This window comes from Lissotriton vulgaris, chromosome 6, assembly GCF_964263255.1.
Source record: "Lissotriton vulgaris chromosome 6, aLisVul1.2, whole genome shotgun sequence".
Taxonomy (NCBI): Eukaryota; Metazoa; Chordata; class Amphibia; order Caudata; family Salamandridae; genus Lissotriton; species Lissotriton vulgaris.
In genome coordinates, this window is record NC_141694.1 from 1,631,548,036 (window position 1) to 1,631,562,532 (window position 14,497).

The 14,497-nt window shown below is 46.5% G+C and overlaps 1 protein-coding gene across 1 annotated transcript in view; it reads left to right on the forward strand.

Moving 5' to 3' along the window:
- The window catches only part of THADA (THADA armadillo repeat containing), a 1,588,234-nt gene that overhangs the window by 452,568 nt on the left and 1,121,169 nt on the right, over positions 1 to 14,497 (forward strand). Inside the window, exon 24 of the mRNA XM_086927803.1 lies at positions 7,192 to 7,324. Within this exon, the coding sequence (XP_086783929.1) occupies positions 7,192 to 7,324 (133 nt within the window). The remainder of the gene's footprint in view (positions 1 to 7,191; positions 7,325 to 14,497) is intronic.

Below are 14,497 nucleotides of genomic sequence, written 5' to 3' on the forward strand. Positions count from 1 at the left end.
ACCAGGTACCTGTAAATCTTTCCATGGAGCTTAACAGTCTCCCTTGACACTCACTTAGCTGCAGAGGGACACCTAATCATCCAGAGGAAGGCTGGCAGATTAGCTTATTGGAGCAAATAAATCTCCTAAAATACACTTTCATTTTATTTTGTAATTAAATGAAATCCATAAAAACATTTAAGAAACAATATAGCTGAGCGTCATCAGGATTCAAGGCCACTGAGCGTGCTGTATTTTAATAAAAAGGAAACGATTGTAAGTAGATGGGTACAAAAAAAACCAAGACAAGGCCTTTATAGTGGATTATTTGAGAATTGCTCCTTCCTTGCAGTCATAGATTGTAATACTTGTGAATGTGGCATACTAAAAGAGAAGACCACAGAAAGAGAGTTCACAATTGGTTTCCTAATAAATGGCAGTGCAGAGCTTCAAATATATTGAAAGCTCCGAATGCCTAAAGTGAAATAGAATTTGTTGTAACAGGAAGCTACCATTCGAATATGCTAAAGCTGTGCCTCGGAAGGTACTGTGTCCTGAACTGTAGAGCACATTAAGGCTTTGCTTTTTCCCCTGGTTATCTGCCCCCTTCTTCCTCTGGTTATCTACTCCCTTCTTCCTCTGGTTATCTGCCTTTATCTTTGTCTGGTCTCCCTTCTTCATCCTTTGATTAGGCTCCCTCTTCATCCTCTGTTTATCTGCCCGCTTCCCCTTTTTCTCCCCCCTTTTTCTACCCCCTTCTTCCTCTGCTTATCTTCCCCATTCTTCCTCTGGTTAGATGCCCTCTGCCTTGAAGCAATATAACATTGAATACCAGGGCCGGACTGGCCATAGCAGGCACCGGGCATTTCCCTGTGGGCCGCCAGGGTTGGGGGCTGGTTTTGGGCCCATGGAGGCTGATTTTGTTACAGGGACGTTTTTGCAGCATAGCTGCAATATTGGCCGGTGTAACGAAATTGGCAGAAACTGGCCCCCCTGGTAAACTGCTCGGCCACACCCCAAAACCCTGAGGGGCTGAAAAAGCACTTTGCCAGGGAGGATTTTGGGTCCCAGCCCGGCCCTGCTGAATACCATCTAGCCAGTACGAATAGTAAATGCACAGCTCCAGGATTTTATCTATGTGTTAAAGGGAGCTCATACAAGGGGCGCACAGAGGTGTCTTCACTTCAGAACCCTTGGCAGTTATAAATTGCTTTGCCTTTGTGGAAAAGTCATAATGTGTGAACTACATGTCAGCATTTGTGGATCAGCACTCCCTGTAGGGAACGTTTATCAGTGGCAATGTCTGTATGCCCCTCCACCGGCCTCCGCCTTTTCCATGTGATGCAAACACTTGAAAATTGCACAGAACAAATAATCCTAAATTTAACATTAGAACAATACAGACTTGGTTGCAGCTTCCATCCCCTGTCTTCTTACCATTGACAGTCCGGTTTAGAGTGGGGGGGGGCAAGGGTCATCAATGGTCACCATGTATAGCACAGAATTGTATGTTTTCTACAGCTAGCAGAGCAGTGGAGCATATGCAGAGTTATCCCTGCAAGATTTTCCATGAAACATGCTGATAAAACCTCGTTTCATACTCCAAACTGCACTGGTGCCAGTGCAAGCACACTGTGCTTAGTGTGCAGGGGCTACCCGCTGACCATCTTGTGGGCTGCGAGTGGTCCGAATGGTCAGGGCGGTGATAAAGTGAATGAGTAGGGAGCAGCAGTAGAGGTGGGTACCATGTACTTCAGGCTTATGTGATGTTACTGAAAGTCGCCCGTTGTCCTCTCCTCAAAGAGAAGCTGTTTCCGACAGTTAAGAGCGACCGAAAATGTAAATACCCCAACTAATCCGAGACCTGTGCGCTGACGTTGCAAGGTGTGCATGTCGCAGAACAAGGGAAGGGGGATCAATGACTGGTTCGATAGGATTGCACTCGTGTGAGGGGTGCTTTTCATTGCAGATATCTTATACACTCATCGTCCCACAGATATGCTGCGCATGCTTCATACAGCGCAGCATGTTTAATGATAGGGGACAACTCAGGCGATGACTTATTTGAGCAAAGCTGTCTCGTCCTGAAAGAAAGCTGGAGAGAGCGGGGTGACCAAGGATCAAACTTGAACCATCCTGCCTCGTGGTAGGGGCCATCAGCAAGTTCTGCTATGTTTGTTGTGTAGAAGAATCGTGGATAAGATTTGTCGTGGAGCACACTTGCTGTTTAGATGAGTGGGGAAGAAATCCAGTATTGAAGTCAAGAGATGCCCTGTGTTAGTGGTAAATTGATAAGACAGGGTGTGGAAGAAGGTTTTGGGGTGTGAGGTGTGTGCATGGGGGTATGGAATGACGTGAGGCCCGCACTATATTTGCCTCAAGAAGAATGAAAGCCTGCACCACCATATAACCTACCGATAAAACAAGTCTCAGGAGCAATCTCATGACCCACCATGATTTATCAGCAACACATATGAAGCCTATTTCTGTCCAAAAGATGTATGCATATATTGCGACCTGACCAGAATTTTGCTGTCATTGTCCGTAATTTAAGTTCTGAGGCTGTTGTCAGGATAACGCCTTCTCAGGTCATTACCTATCAGTGGATCATTGGTGTTCAAGGATTATTTTCCCAAACATGCACCAGGCGAACTGTGCCTTTTTTTGGAGCTTGAGGTTGGGAAAGCCAGTTATTGTAATTTAAACAAATCAGAGGGCTGCATGATGAAGAGAGAGTGAAGGTAAAACATAATGTTTAAAAATACACACCACTGCCTACTACAGTTCCAATGAAGAAGGAAATCCAGGAGTGACATTATAGCACTTAAAGTAAACCACAATCTTAACATTGTTCACAAGAGGAAGTTCTAAATAAATACCATTTGTGTATAAGTCCAAGTGTCCATAGCCTCTTTATATCTCTCATTCTTTTTAAAAGTCCATTGCATCTACTACCCTCCTCAGGAGAGTTGGCAAGTGTCTTCATTCCGCTCCAGCTTTAGCACTGCTTCAATTATTATGAAAGGTATTTTCTTTTCCCAAATAATGCTGGTCTAGAATAATCTCCTTCTGGAAATCCCTGCATATATTGAGCACAGTCTGCAGCACCTTGAGACCCTTCCTAGAATATAGTGAGCTATTCAAATCCATACTTTCAGTCAAAAAAGTCACATATTTCAATGAGGGAGAAAAATCAATAAATCAGAGACGCTAGAAGGTGCTCACAGCTTGCATTTTCAGTATACCCTCTGCCGACCGAGAGAAGGAGGGATAGAGCGATATTGTGCACATGGTGTAGAATATACTATATATGAGAAAGACCCACTACCAGACTCTAAATCTACCAACCTTGAAAAGTTGTTTCCTTATCTTGGCTGTCATTTATTTTGAGTCAGGATGTGAGTTCAGTCTGGATCTTATATTTCTCTTGGGTGCTCACCGTCAATCTGCCAACAAATTAATAACCCTACCATGTGGCTCCATGTAAAGTATCAACCCGAGGACACATCTTGTAGCTTGTTACATTTTTTTAAGCTCCACGTAATTAAGGAGTAGCATTCTTCTATAAGCATATGTAAGGTTTGCCTTGTTCTTGTCTCTTATGCCTGAGAGTGCCAACCCTTGCTGAAAGACAGCAGAGAGCTGTACTGGGTCGAAGATGATCAAAGACTATTTGGATGGGTAGCCAGGTTCTGCACGCGGTGAGTGGGACTTCGCCGCCGTGTAGTGTTCTTTAAAGAGATCTGTCTTTGGCTTGTTTTGCTTGCTTTTTAAAAAAAAGAAAATCGAACAAGGTTGAGGCTGTTCTCGTGGATATCAGAATGTTACTTCAGATCTTCGGTGCACTGATGGAAAAAGCCTAATGCCTTGTTTTTTCTTTTTGAAATCCATCTCTAAGGCGATGATGTCCTAGTTGTGGGTGTGCCAAGAACCACCGGAGTTGTTGATTGTAAGGCGTTGGATTACAGGTTGAGGGAGGTGACACCCTTCTCAAGCAGCAACCAAAATCCTTGTTGGGGTGAAGTCACAAGCAAATCCCAAATTAACCTGTGCTCAACCATCTGGTAGCGGTTCTGATGAGGCTGTGGGCTGCAACAGCAATGAGTAGTCCTTGCAATTGGAAAGTCCACGCAGCTGAGGCGATTAATCGGTTCTGCTCAGGGTTGCGCTGCGCAGCAGAGGAGATGCGTCAGTTCTGCTGGTTCCACAGTTGGGCTAGTAGGTCACCTTCAGTCCCAATTCCAAGGGAGCAGGACTGGGGTGGCAGCACCTGGGAGGGCAGGACTCACAGATGGTAGAGTCCAGATGCTTGTTGTTGAGAGCCTGTAGGCCCTGGAGTCTTCTGATCAGGAGGCCAGTCCACTGGCCCTTTAGTGTCCGCTCCTCCGCTAAGACGGAGGAGCGTCGCCCCACTGCTCCTTGAGCAGTGGAAAAAAATAATAATACAGGAAGTTATTATCATTTTATTTTCCTTTGTGACTCTGGGCGAGCTCGCCGCAGAGGGAGCAGGAGTGGTTTGCATTCCCTCCCTACATGCGCATGACGCTCTGACCGGCCATCTAGAGCTGGCCAAACAGTCATGCGTAGTTGGCATGTTCTCCATTGAACTGTGTTGCACAGCCCCGTGGAGAACATGCCCAGCGTCCCCAGCCTCCCCAGGCACGGCGCAGCTCCTGCAGCGTTGTGATTGGCTGGCAGAATCTGGAAGCCCGGGTGCTTCTGGTGCAGGCAGCAGCTGGGAAGAAGACAAGAAGACTGAGGAGAGGCGTGCGACAGAGGCAGCGGCAAAGCAGGTACGTTTTCTTTTCTCCAACTTCTCATCCTCCTGCCCCCTCCTCCCCAGCCCACCATCCCCGTTCAGATGCAGCCACCACTGTAGCCTTTTGAGTCACTCTGGTGTCCTGGGTTTAGAGATGCCGGTCCAGTCCTTCTCACCCAAGCAAGAGAGCGGCAGGTCAGCTCATCAGGGCAGCTGATCAGTAGAGCAGCAGGCCTTTCAGCAGCTTTCCTGGCAGATTACCTAGGTCGAGATGAACACTGATGAGTTGGGTCTAACGGTCCAATATTTTTACCTGGTGCCCACTTTGAAGTAGAGGAAGCTTCTGGAGGTTTCCACTCCCCTGGGGTGTCAGATATCCGCTTCCTCCCTCTCCTGGCCCCAGCGTGTCTGGGGTCACAAAAGACCACTGTTAACCCCTTTGGGAGAGTGCTCAGGCACAGTCTTTGTGATGTGTAAATGCTGTGGGTGACCGCTCCTCCCCCTCGTTAATTCGGAGTGGGCCATCCTCCCAAAACCTATCTTTTCCTTTGTCTCACTGTCTGTGAGAACATTAAAGAGGCCTTTTAATTGCAATTCTATAGACACCAAATGCTGCCTGTCTACTACTTCAAATCGAAATGTATCACTTATTAGATGTAATATGGTAACACAGTATCTTGCCTTGCAGTAGTAAAAAACACATTGAAGAGTTTTTCACTACCAGGACATGCCAAATTTAAAAGCACATGTACAACTTTTTAAATACACTGCCTCCGGGCTGTTCATGGCCCAACCTAGGGGTGACCTATATGTATTAAAAAGGAAGATTTGGGCCTGGCTAAAGGTTTATTTTCCCAGGTCAAAATGGCAGTTGAAAACTGCACACACACACTGCAATGACAGGCCTGAGACCTTTTTAAAGGGCTACGCCACTTAAGTGGGTGGCACAATAACTGCTGCAGGCCCACTAGGAGCATTTCATTTACAGGCCCTGGGCACATGTAGTACAACTTTTTCTGGGTATTTACAAGTAAATTAAACATGCTAATAGGGTCTAAGCTAATTCTGTCATGTTTAGAGGAGAGAACACAAGCACCGTAGTTGGTTAGCAGTGGTAAATTCCCAGAGACCTAAAAGCCAACAAAAGCAGATTCAGAAAACATGATGGTGAAAGCAAAACCTTTGGGCATGACTTTGCAGAAAGAGCCAAGTTGAACAGTAATTTTGTTGGTCGCACAGGCAAGGAGTGCTGGTCACAGTGGCTTTGTAGTTGATGCAGCTGGTTTTGAAGTTGGCACAGACTGGCAAGGGGAACCAGTGGAGCTTTCAGTGTGAGAGTGATATGGTAGATATATATATCCTTTGATTTTTCCTGCTCGTCCCTTACATTTAGAAAATTAGTTATAAATTATGGATAAAAAACAAAGTATAGAAAGATGCTATGTACATTTTGAAAATGATGTGCCATGTCACATGGAATAAGTAGATTGTTTTTAACTATATGTAAAACATTTAGCTCTTTGGTCAAAATTATCCTGTTGATGACAAGACTTCAGGACACACCACAAAAATGTTGGAACAATGCATTCAAAACCTCTGGATTTTTACCAACTGTGCAGGAAAATATTGTTGTGCAATCCACCATAAAGCCCCATGGCTTAAAAATGGTCTCAATGGAAGAACTCTTCCGTACAACCATATAAACATTTGGGCTCTCTCAGTTCGCTCACACAATACTATTAAAGGTAAGTGATTATGCCTCAACATTTTCAAAGTTCACCAGCCGCCACGGCTGAAAGTGTATTGTCCATATGATGTTCTAGAGTCCACCAGTCCACTGCAGCTGGCTTGTCCATGTCCACCGTCAAACAGAAGGGCAAGCTGGCACCAAGAGGCACACCTTTTCCCCTGGCCTGCTCATTCTGCCCTTCTGTTACTCTTTGTGTTTTTGAAGAAGTAAATAAAAAGCAGTTGCACAGAGGTATCAATGAAAAAAAGAATATTATTCCTTGATAAGCACTCCATGCATTCATAAAAATAGTTGTAGTGGTAACGTAACTTGTGCTTTTTATCAGATGCACATAATGACTCGCCATATTGCATCAACATCTGCCTTATATCATATACGTCACTAACTGACATAAGTTGGAGCAGGCCGCTACAGCCTCTTCCTGAAGATTGGGTTTACAGACTGGATGTGCTTGTTGTTTGTCTGATGACGTCATAGAACCACACTAGATAAACCGCCATTTTCTTGAAAGTGACTCACATGTGTTGCTGTTCAGAGTGATGGCGGATTGATAGTGTGGTTTGTAAGAAGTTTCTTATTAAAGACCTGCACCTCCCGAGCCAGTGGCGGGCCAGCTGTGTGCATTGCAGTGACGCACAGCGTTGATAAGTTCCAGATGACATTTCAATCTCTTTAACGCGCGTTGTCAATTTCTGTGTCGCAGATGTAATGATGGGGACCTGCATTGTTTGCCACAGGAGTGGCTGTACAGTGTTTTAGAGGAAATTAAATCCAGTGACCCGTCGTCCAAACTGTGTGCTACCAGACGCAGTGCAGGCATCCCCTTCTACATTCAGGTAAATCAAAATGATACTTTACTGTATATTTCACCAAAGTGCGCCTCAACGAATCTGCAGAGCTTGAAATATTTTGCATTTTTGATGCTAAGCTTTCTGTAATATAAATGTGTCTTCTTTTATTTTATTTAGAAATGATATAAAGCACACCATACCAAAGCCTCATGGTACCATTGCCACTAAAGTTATTCACTCTTGTAGATATAAACTTATTTCATGTTTTATATACTATCAAGACGTACTTATTTGAACAATTATTGTTTAATATCCTATTTAATGTTGTATATTTCTCCTTGATTATTGCCTACTATTACTGACCTGCACCTTAAACACCAAAAGAATGCACAAAAATAGAAATGTATTGTCATTTTTGTGACAAAAAAATCTTTTCTCCACATATTTTGGATGTATATGTCTTCCAGAACTTTGCAGTAACAGGCAGCTTAATCCAACCCACAGGCTTCCAATGCCACTGAGCCTGACAGTGTAACGCTTGGCCAGCAAAGCACAGACTGTGTGAAGATGTACATACATATCCACTACCCGGAAGACCTTCTGTGACAAACATAGACTGTTGTTAGTCCTCTGAATGTTGCATGACAAGGTGAGCTGCACACATGCAGGCAGGCAAGGGTATCGGTAAACTGTCCTGATCATGCTAGGGCCACTGGCACGAATTGTAGCAAGAGCTCGGCATGAATAGCACACTGTCCGCCATCTTGTGAACTCCTTTGTTGCTAGAGTAAAGAGGAGACGCCATCTTATGGGCTCCATTCGAAGCATCAACTAAACGATCATCTTTCTTGATCAAAGCTTTGCTTGTTCCACCAAGTCAGGTATTTTATCAGCTTTCTCATATAAATTCAGTTGATTACATTTCAATGCATTTTTCATTTACAAATGCCTCGTTTTCCAATATTTTATATTCTGTACTGCGTCTGTCCTTGTTTTCTACTTTCGTATAAATAGAAACATTTTACTCTCTACACTGAGAGAAATAAAGTATTTGAGAAGATACAGGAAATTTTGGTTCCAGACCTAGTTTATGTGCACCATACAGTCCCTATAGAATGATCTTGTCCTTAAGGGATAATGTCAGCTTCTGATGAAGAAACTAAAGTCAGAGAAGAGGCCATCCAGTTACAGCTACAGAAGTGAAATTAAGTGATTCCACCACACCAAACACCTTTTTCATACATTTGAAATAAGTGTGTCCCTACCCCACCCTCCACCAAACCCCTTTTCCTTCCATCTGCGTGTTGGGCTTCCCTTTTATGGAAGGGTCTTTGCCATCCAAATTCAATGTAGACGCCGTCATCATTCACCGTGCTTGAGAACTTAGGGTGCAAATCTAAAACTGTGGTATAGAAGTCGACTTCTTCTGCAATGTTCCCCACTGTGCAGATATGAGAGGACATTTCTTGAGCCTGTTTCCACAAGAATCCGAATCTTATGAGCAACTGATGGCTGAGCACTTTAATCTCTATAACAGAAAGAGAAGCACCAAACTCACGAGTCAGCAATGCTTTAGCTTCATAGAACTTTCTTAGCACATTTTTTCAAATATATATCACACAATTATATTATAACACATTGTTCTTTGTTTTCTGGCTCGTAAATATTTTATTGTGGGATGACCTGCAACAAAAACAAATCAGGTTTTAGTTAATTAATGAAAATGTCTTTTAAGTTTGTCAAAAAATATTCTCTGATTGGTTTGAAAACTATTCAGCAGTGGGTCAGCTGTATGAAACACAATTAGTATAGCCACTGATTTGGCTTAAAGAATACTTTTTTTGTGATAGAGACTTCTAGCCTCAGATTCCTTACCTTTTGAATATTGCCTAGATGTCAGACTGGATCCAGAAACCTTTCAGCAGTAGCTCTGCACGCTGGCAGGTGGTGCAGTGATGCTGTTCCACTAAGGAAATGGCATGGGGAGAATATATAGGCGCTACTTCTTCATGCTTACTTCGGTTCCTTTATTTCCTTGCCTCCAGGCGCAGATCTGAAGCTACCTCTCATCTTTTTGAGACTCCTGTTACCTCCAAAATGTCCAAAAAAAGTCTGCAAGGTAAATGTCACTCCCCAAAAAACAAGTTTTAAATCTTGCAGGGACCGTCACAAACAAATGATTTGCCTGTGGTGTCTGGAGACCAGCGAAGTCCTGCAGTGATTGGACATTGAAGAACCTGAAGCCCATATAAACTGTGGGGAAACGCTCTACATTGCCAAGCACTGGAAGACTCTGTGATGGGACCGATCCAAGTTAAAATTTCAGTCGCAATTCTGTTCCAGATCTAGCAGTCGGAGAAGTCATTCCAGAGGTCAGTCTGCATCTCGATCAAAATCGTCAGATGATTTGAAGGAAAAACAAAAGAAATCTAAGAGGAACTCTGCCCCTTACCACTTCTCTCACTCCTCTCAGACGACGCAGGGGAGGCACCATACTTCGAGATCCCGGTCCCGAAGTCAATCTTCGTTGGAGCCGATCTCCTTGTTGTGGCACAACCAGAGTTTCCGGGACTGTCTGCCACTCCAAAACAGATTGAAGAGTTCTTCGAGGCCATGCTCCGCCTATTTGATCCTTGCAATTGGCCTGTGCTATGCCTTCAGACCCCATGGAGCACAAAGGCCAAGGCCTTCCTGCAGTTTGCCCATGGCATCCTCCTGACCCTTTGGGGCCACCTTCTGCTCCAGTTCCGACTCCTCCAGCGCCAGTACCCAGAACTTCAACGACTATGCAGACTCCATCGATGCCAGAAGATGGTGTACCTGTTGTATTCTCTGACTCTGAGACGGGACCGTTCTGCCTCTACTGAAGCCATGCTCTGCTGCCGCAGAGTCACCTCTTCCTCCGCTCGAGCATTCACAAGGGAAAAAACATACTCTCCATTCCCTGTTTGGCATAGTTTCGGACAACAATTAAGACATGGGTAGTGAGATTGGCCAGCCATACCACAAAGAAAATTGGTGTGATGAGTTACAAGAGGCTAGTGACCTTGATTCCTCTCCTGAGTCAGGGCACCTCTCACCCCCTTGTCCTGGCACTGAGGAGAGTGGTTCTTACACCATGGTAATGCGTAGGGCAGCTGAAGTTCTTGACCTCCCATTGCCAATCTTGGAGGTCAAGACCAATGTTCTTACAAAAGTCCTTCAGATGGTGCATACATCCACTGAGCCACTCTTATCTTTTGATGGAGGCACTTACAGATACCTTGTTGGAGGCATGGGCCAAACCTTGAGCTGTACCCCCATGCATTCGCCAGATTGCACAATATTTCTGCCCTGGGCAACCCTGCATTTTTATTTATGCACCCCTCCCTGAAAACGTGGTGGTGCAGGCATCTGCAAGCAAGACTAAACCCACCACATTCCGAAATAGTGCTCCCAATAGGGTGTCAAAAAGGGTGTGTTTGTTTGGAAAGAGAATCTTCTGGTCCAACTGCTTGGCGATTCGATCTGTAAATGAAAGCTGGTTTCTAGGACGTTATTCTCATTCCCTTTGAGATTCATGGCTCGAGGCCTCCCAGGTGTTCCTTTAGATCTCTGGCCTGTCCTCACACAGGCTATTTAGGATGGTCAAGACGTGGACAACTTCACAATTTGCTATGGCTTGACCATCACCAATTCCATTGGGCAAGCCATTGGCATCAGTGTTGCCATTTTACTCCACGGATGGCTGTGGTCCACTAATTTTCAGGCCATGTCCAATTTTCCCTCATGGATATGCATTCAACAGGATTCACCTGTTTGGGGACAAGGCAGACCCTGCTCTCTAGTGGTTCAAGGAGAGCAGGGCCATGGAATGCTCCCTTGGCTTATCTTCCCCATTTTGCCAAACCGCATCTGCCCACAACTACTTTTGTAGCTTTGGCAGAGTTGACTCATACGGCAGAGCTCCATACTGCTAGCCAAGGCCCAACAATTTCACCTTGCACCTCCCCTCCCCCCCCCCCCCAAATGACGGATGGGGAATATTATCCACAGGGGCTATTGAGAGGGTGCCCGCAGCAGAAGTAGGATTTATTTGTTCTTGTAACTTTCCGGTCCCCAAGAAAGCCAGAGATCATTATCCTATTTTAGATCTGTTCCCTCTCAACTCCTTCCTGTGAAAGGAAACTTTTTAAATGCTCACCCTGGCCCAGGTCTTGTCTGCCCTCGACCCTGGGAACTGAATGGTGGTGTTGGACCTTCAGGACACCTATTTTCATATAGCCATTCTGCTTCTGAAGGTTCACCAGCACTACTTTCAGATGCTTCCCTTCATCTAAGCTATTCTGGGCGTAATTTGGTTTCGTGCCTTTCCCCCAGGAGAGAATCCAGGACAGGCTTGGTCCTGGATTTTAGTGAGGTTGACTCTGAGCCTGCTGGGACTGATGGCCTACTGCCAACTTGCTGGTTGAACACGACATGTGTCATATGTGGCTCTGCAGTGGGATCTGAAGCCTCAGTGGCTCAATGTCAGGGGGACCTCTCAGACCACGTTCAGGTTTTGCTGGTGAGCGCAAAGGACCTGCAGTAGTAGTTGCTGGACTGCAATTGAGTCAGCAATTTATCTCTCTCCCTTCCCCACCCAGACCTGACAGTGGTGATCAATGCTTCGCTTCTTGGTTGTGGTGGCCATCTAGAAGAGGTGGATGTCAATTGCCTCTGGATCTTGGCGAACTCCCAACTCCATATCAGCCTTCTGGAGCTGAGGGCCATCCGCTTGGCATTAAATGCCTTCCTTTCATCTATCAAGGGGAGGCTGCTACAGATACTCACAGAGAACACCACCGCTATGTAATACTGCAACAAGCAGGATAAAGTGGGGCACAGACCCTGTGCTTGCAGGCTCCCTGCTTCTGGAAATGGATGTAGCACCAAATAATTTTCCTGGCAGTGAACCACCTGACAGGATCGTTGAATTCCACGGCAGATGATCTAAGTTGCCAGCGCTTTGTGAATCACAGGTGGTATTTGCATCTGGAGGTGGGGAAAGGTCTTTTCCGTGAATGGAGAGAACCTTGGCTCGATCTGTTCGCCACTGTTGAGAATGCGCAATGTCAGCACTTCTGTGCGTTGGAGTTTCCAAGTTGTCTCTTGATCAGAAATATGCTGCACCATGAGTGGAACCCAGACTCCAGTATGTCTCGCCCCACCCCCTGTCCCTCCCCTTATACCACTCCTGCCTGAGTTCTCAAGAAGATCAGGACTGACCAGGCCCAAGGCATTCTACTGGCTGTAGATTGGGCACAGAGAATATGGGGTCCAGAACTCTTGAGCTGGAGCATATGCCCTTCGTTCAGGCTGCCCATTGGGGAGATATGTATACTCTTGATTTTTCCTGCTTGTCCCTTCTATTTTGAAAATTAGGTATAAATTATGCTTGAAAAATGAAGTAAATAAAGAGGCCAAGTACATTTTGCACATGTGCCATGTCACATGGAATAAGTAGATTGTTTTATAACTACATGTAATACATATAGCTCTTTAGTCAAAGTTATCCTGTTGAGGTAAAGACTTGAAGGACACACCGGGAAGACCCACTAATGCAGCTGCATGGCCTTCTCTACCGCAGTCCACCGCAGTCTCCACCATCATGCTTGGAGATTGAGCGGTGACAGCTGAACACCATACCACCACCATTATCCGAGACATGTTGGTTCTGTGGGCACGTGCTCCCTCTTGCCTTAAGTTGTGATGCTGTTCCACGTTTGTCAAAATATTACGTTGATGGGGTTCTGTGATCGCCTCATCATTCTAAGAAGAAGACACTCCATCACTTGGACCCCTAAGCTTTTGGATACAGTGTGCCAAAGAACACCAGGTGAATGATCAGCTCTTTGTGGAGTGTTCTGAAGTGAAAAAAGGCAAGGCTGAGCAGAAGAGAACTATCTCCCACTGGATTGTTCTCTGGTTGAAGATCTGCTATGCACTGGCTAAAAAGTGGCCTCCAGAAGGACTGCATGCTCATTCTACAAGGGCCAAAACTGCTACAACTGTGTTGGCATTTGAAGTTTCCGTCTTGGACATTTCCCAGGTTACTAAGCGGGCGTCCCTCCATACGTTCATAAATTGCTGTTGTCTGGGCAGTCGGGTTCGCGAGAGGGGCATTTTGCAGCTCTGTCCTGCAGGACTTTCTGGTTTGACTCGATCCACGGCGTGGGCATTTTCGCCACCACTGACCTGCTGACTGCTGCCTGCAACCTCTGAGCGCTGCTAACCCCCGCCGCCGCAACTCCATCGCGGCCGCTGTGTGGGGTTATGTGCTGTTGGGACTACATCTCCCAGCACCCCGAGCGCCGGGGGCGCCGCCGGCCAGGACCCACTTCCTGCCTCACGGGGCTAAAAGCTGAGTACTTCCTCCGGTGGAGCGGGGGAGGACTCCACGGCGTGGGCATTTTCGCCACCACTAACCTGCTGACTGCTGCCTGCAACCTCTGAGCGCTGCTAACCCCCACCGCCGCAACTCCATCGCGGCCGCTGTATGGGGTTAGGTGCTGTTGGGACTACATCTCCCAGCACCCCGAGCACCAGGGGCGCCGTCGGCCAGGACCCACTTCCTGCCTCACAGGGCTAAAAGCTGAGTACTTCCTCCGGTGGAGCGGGGGAGGAATCCACGGCGTGGGCATTTTCGCCACCACTGACCTGCTGACTGCTGCCTGCAACCTCTGAGCGCTGCTAACCCACGCCGCCGCAACTCCATCGCGGCCGCTGTGTGGGGTTAGGTGCTGTTGGGACTACATCTCCCAGCACCCCGAGCGCCAGGGGCGCCGCCGGCCAGGACCCACTTCCTGGCTCGCGGGGCTAAAAGCTGAGTACTTCCTCCCGCGTCGTCGGACGCGCGCGGGTGTCACCGGGCGGAGCCCGGGCAGAGGGCGGGCCGTACGGGGACGACAGGGGACGGGACGGGCATCCCTCCTAAGACGTCGATATGGGTAAGCGCAAGAACTTGTGTAATGGATCCCTGCACTCTCAGAAGGCAAAGATCCCACGTAAGGCTGACACAATCATTTCATATCTGACATCAGCCGTAGGGGTCATTACTAAAGAGATTGCCCATGTGGAAAAAGAACTGGGAATTACAACCACTGCTCCACAGCTGTCTGACCCTGTACTAATAGAGGATACACAAGACAATGTTTTAACACCACCTGATATACAGCATGACAATCTCCCTGTAACTTT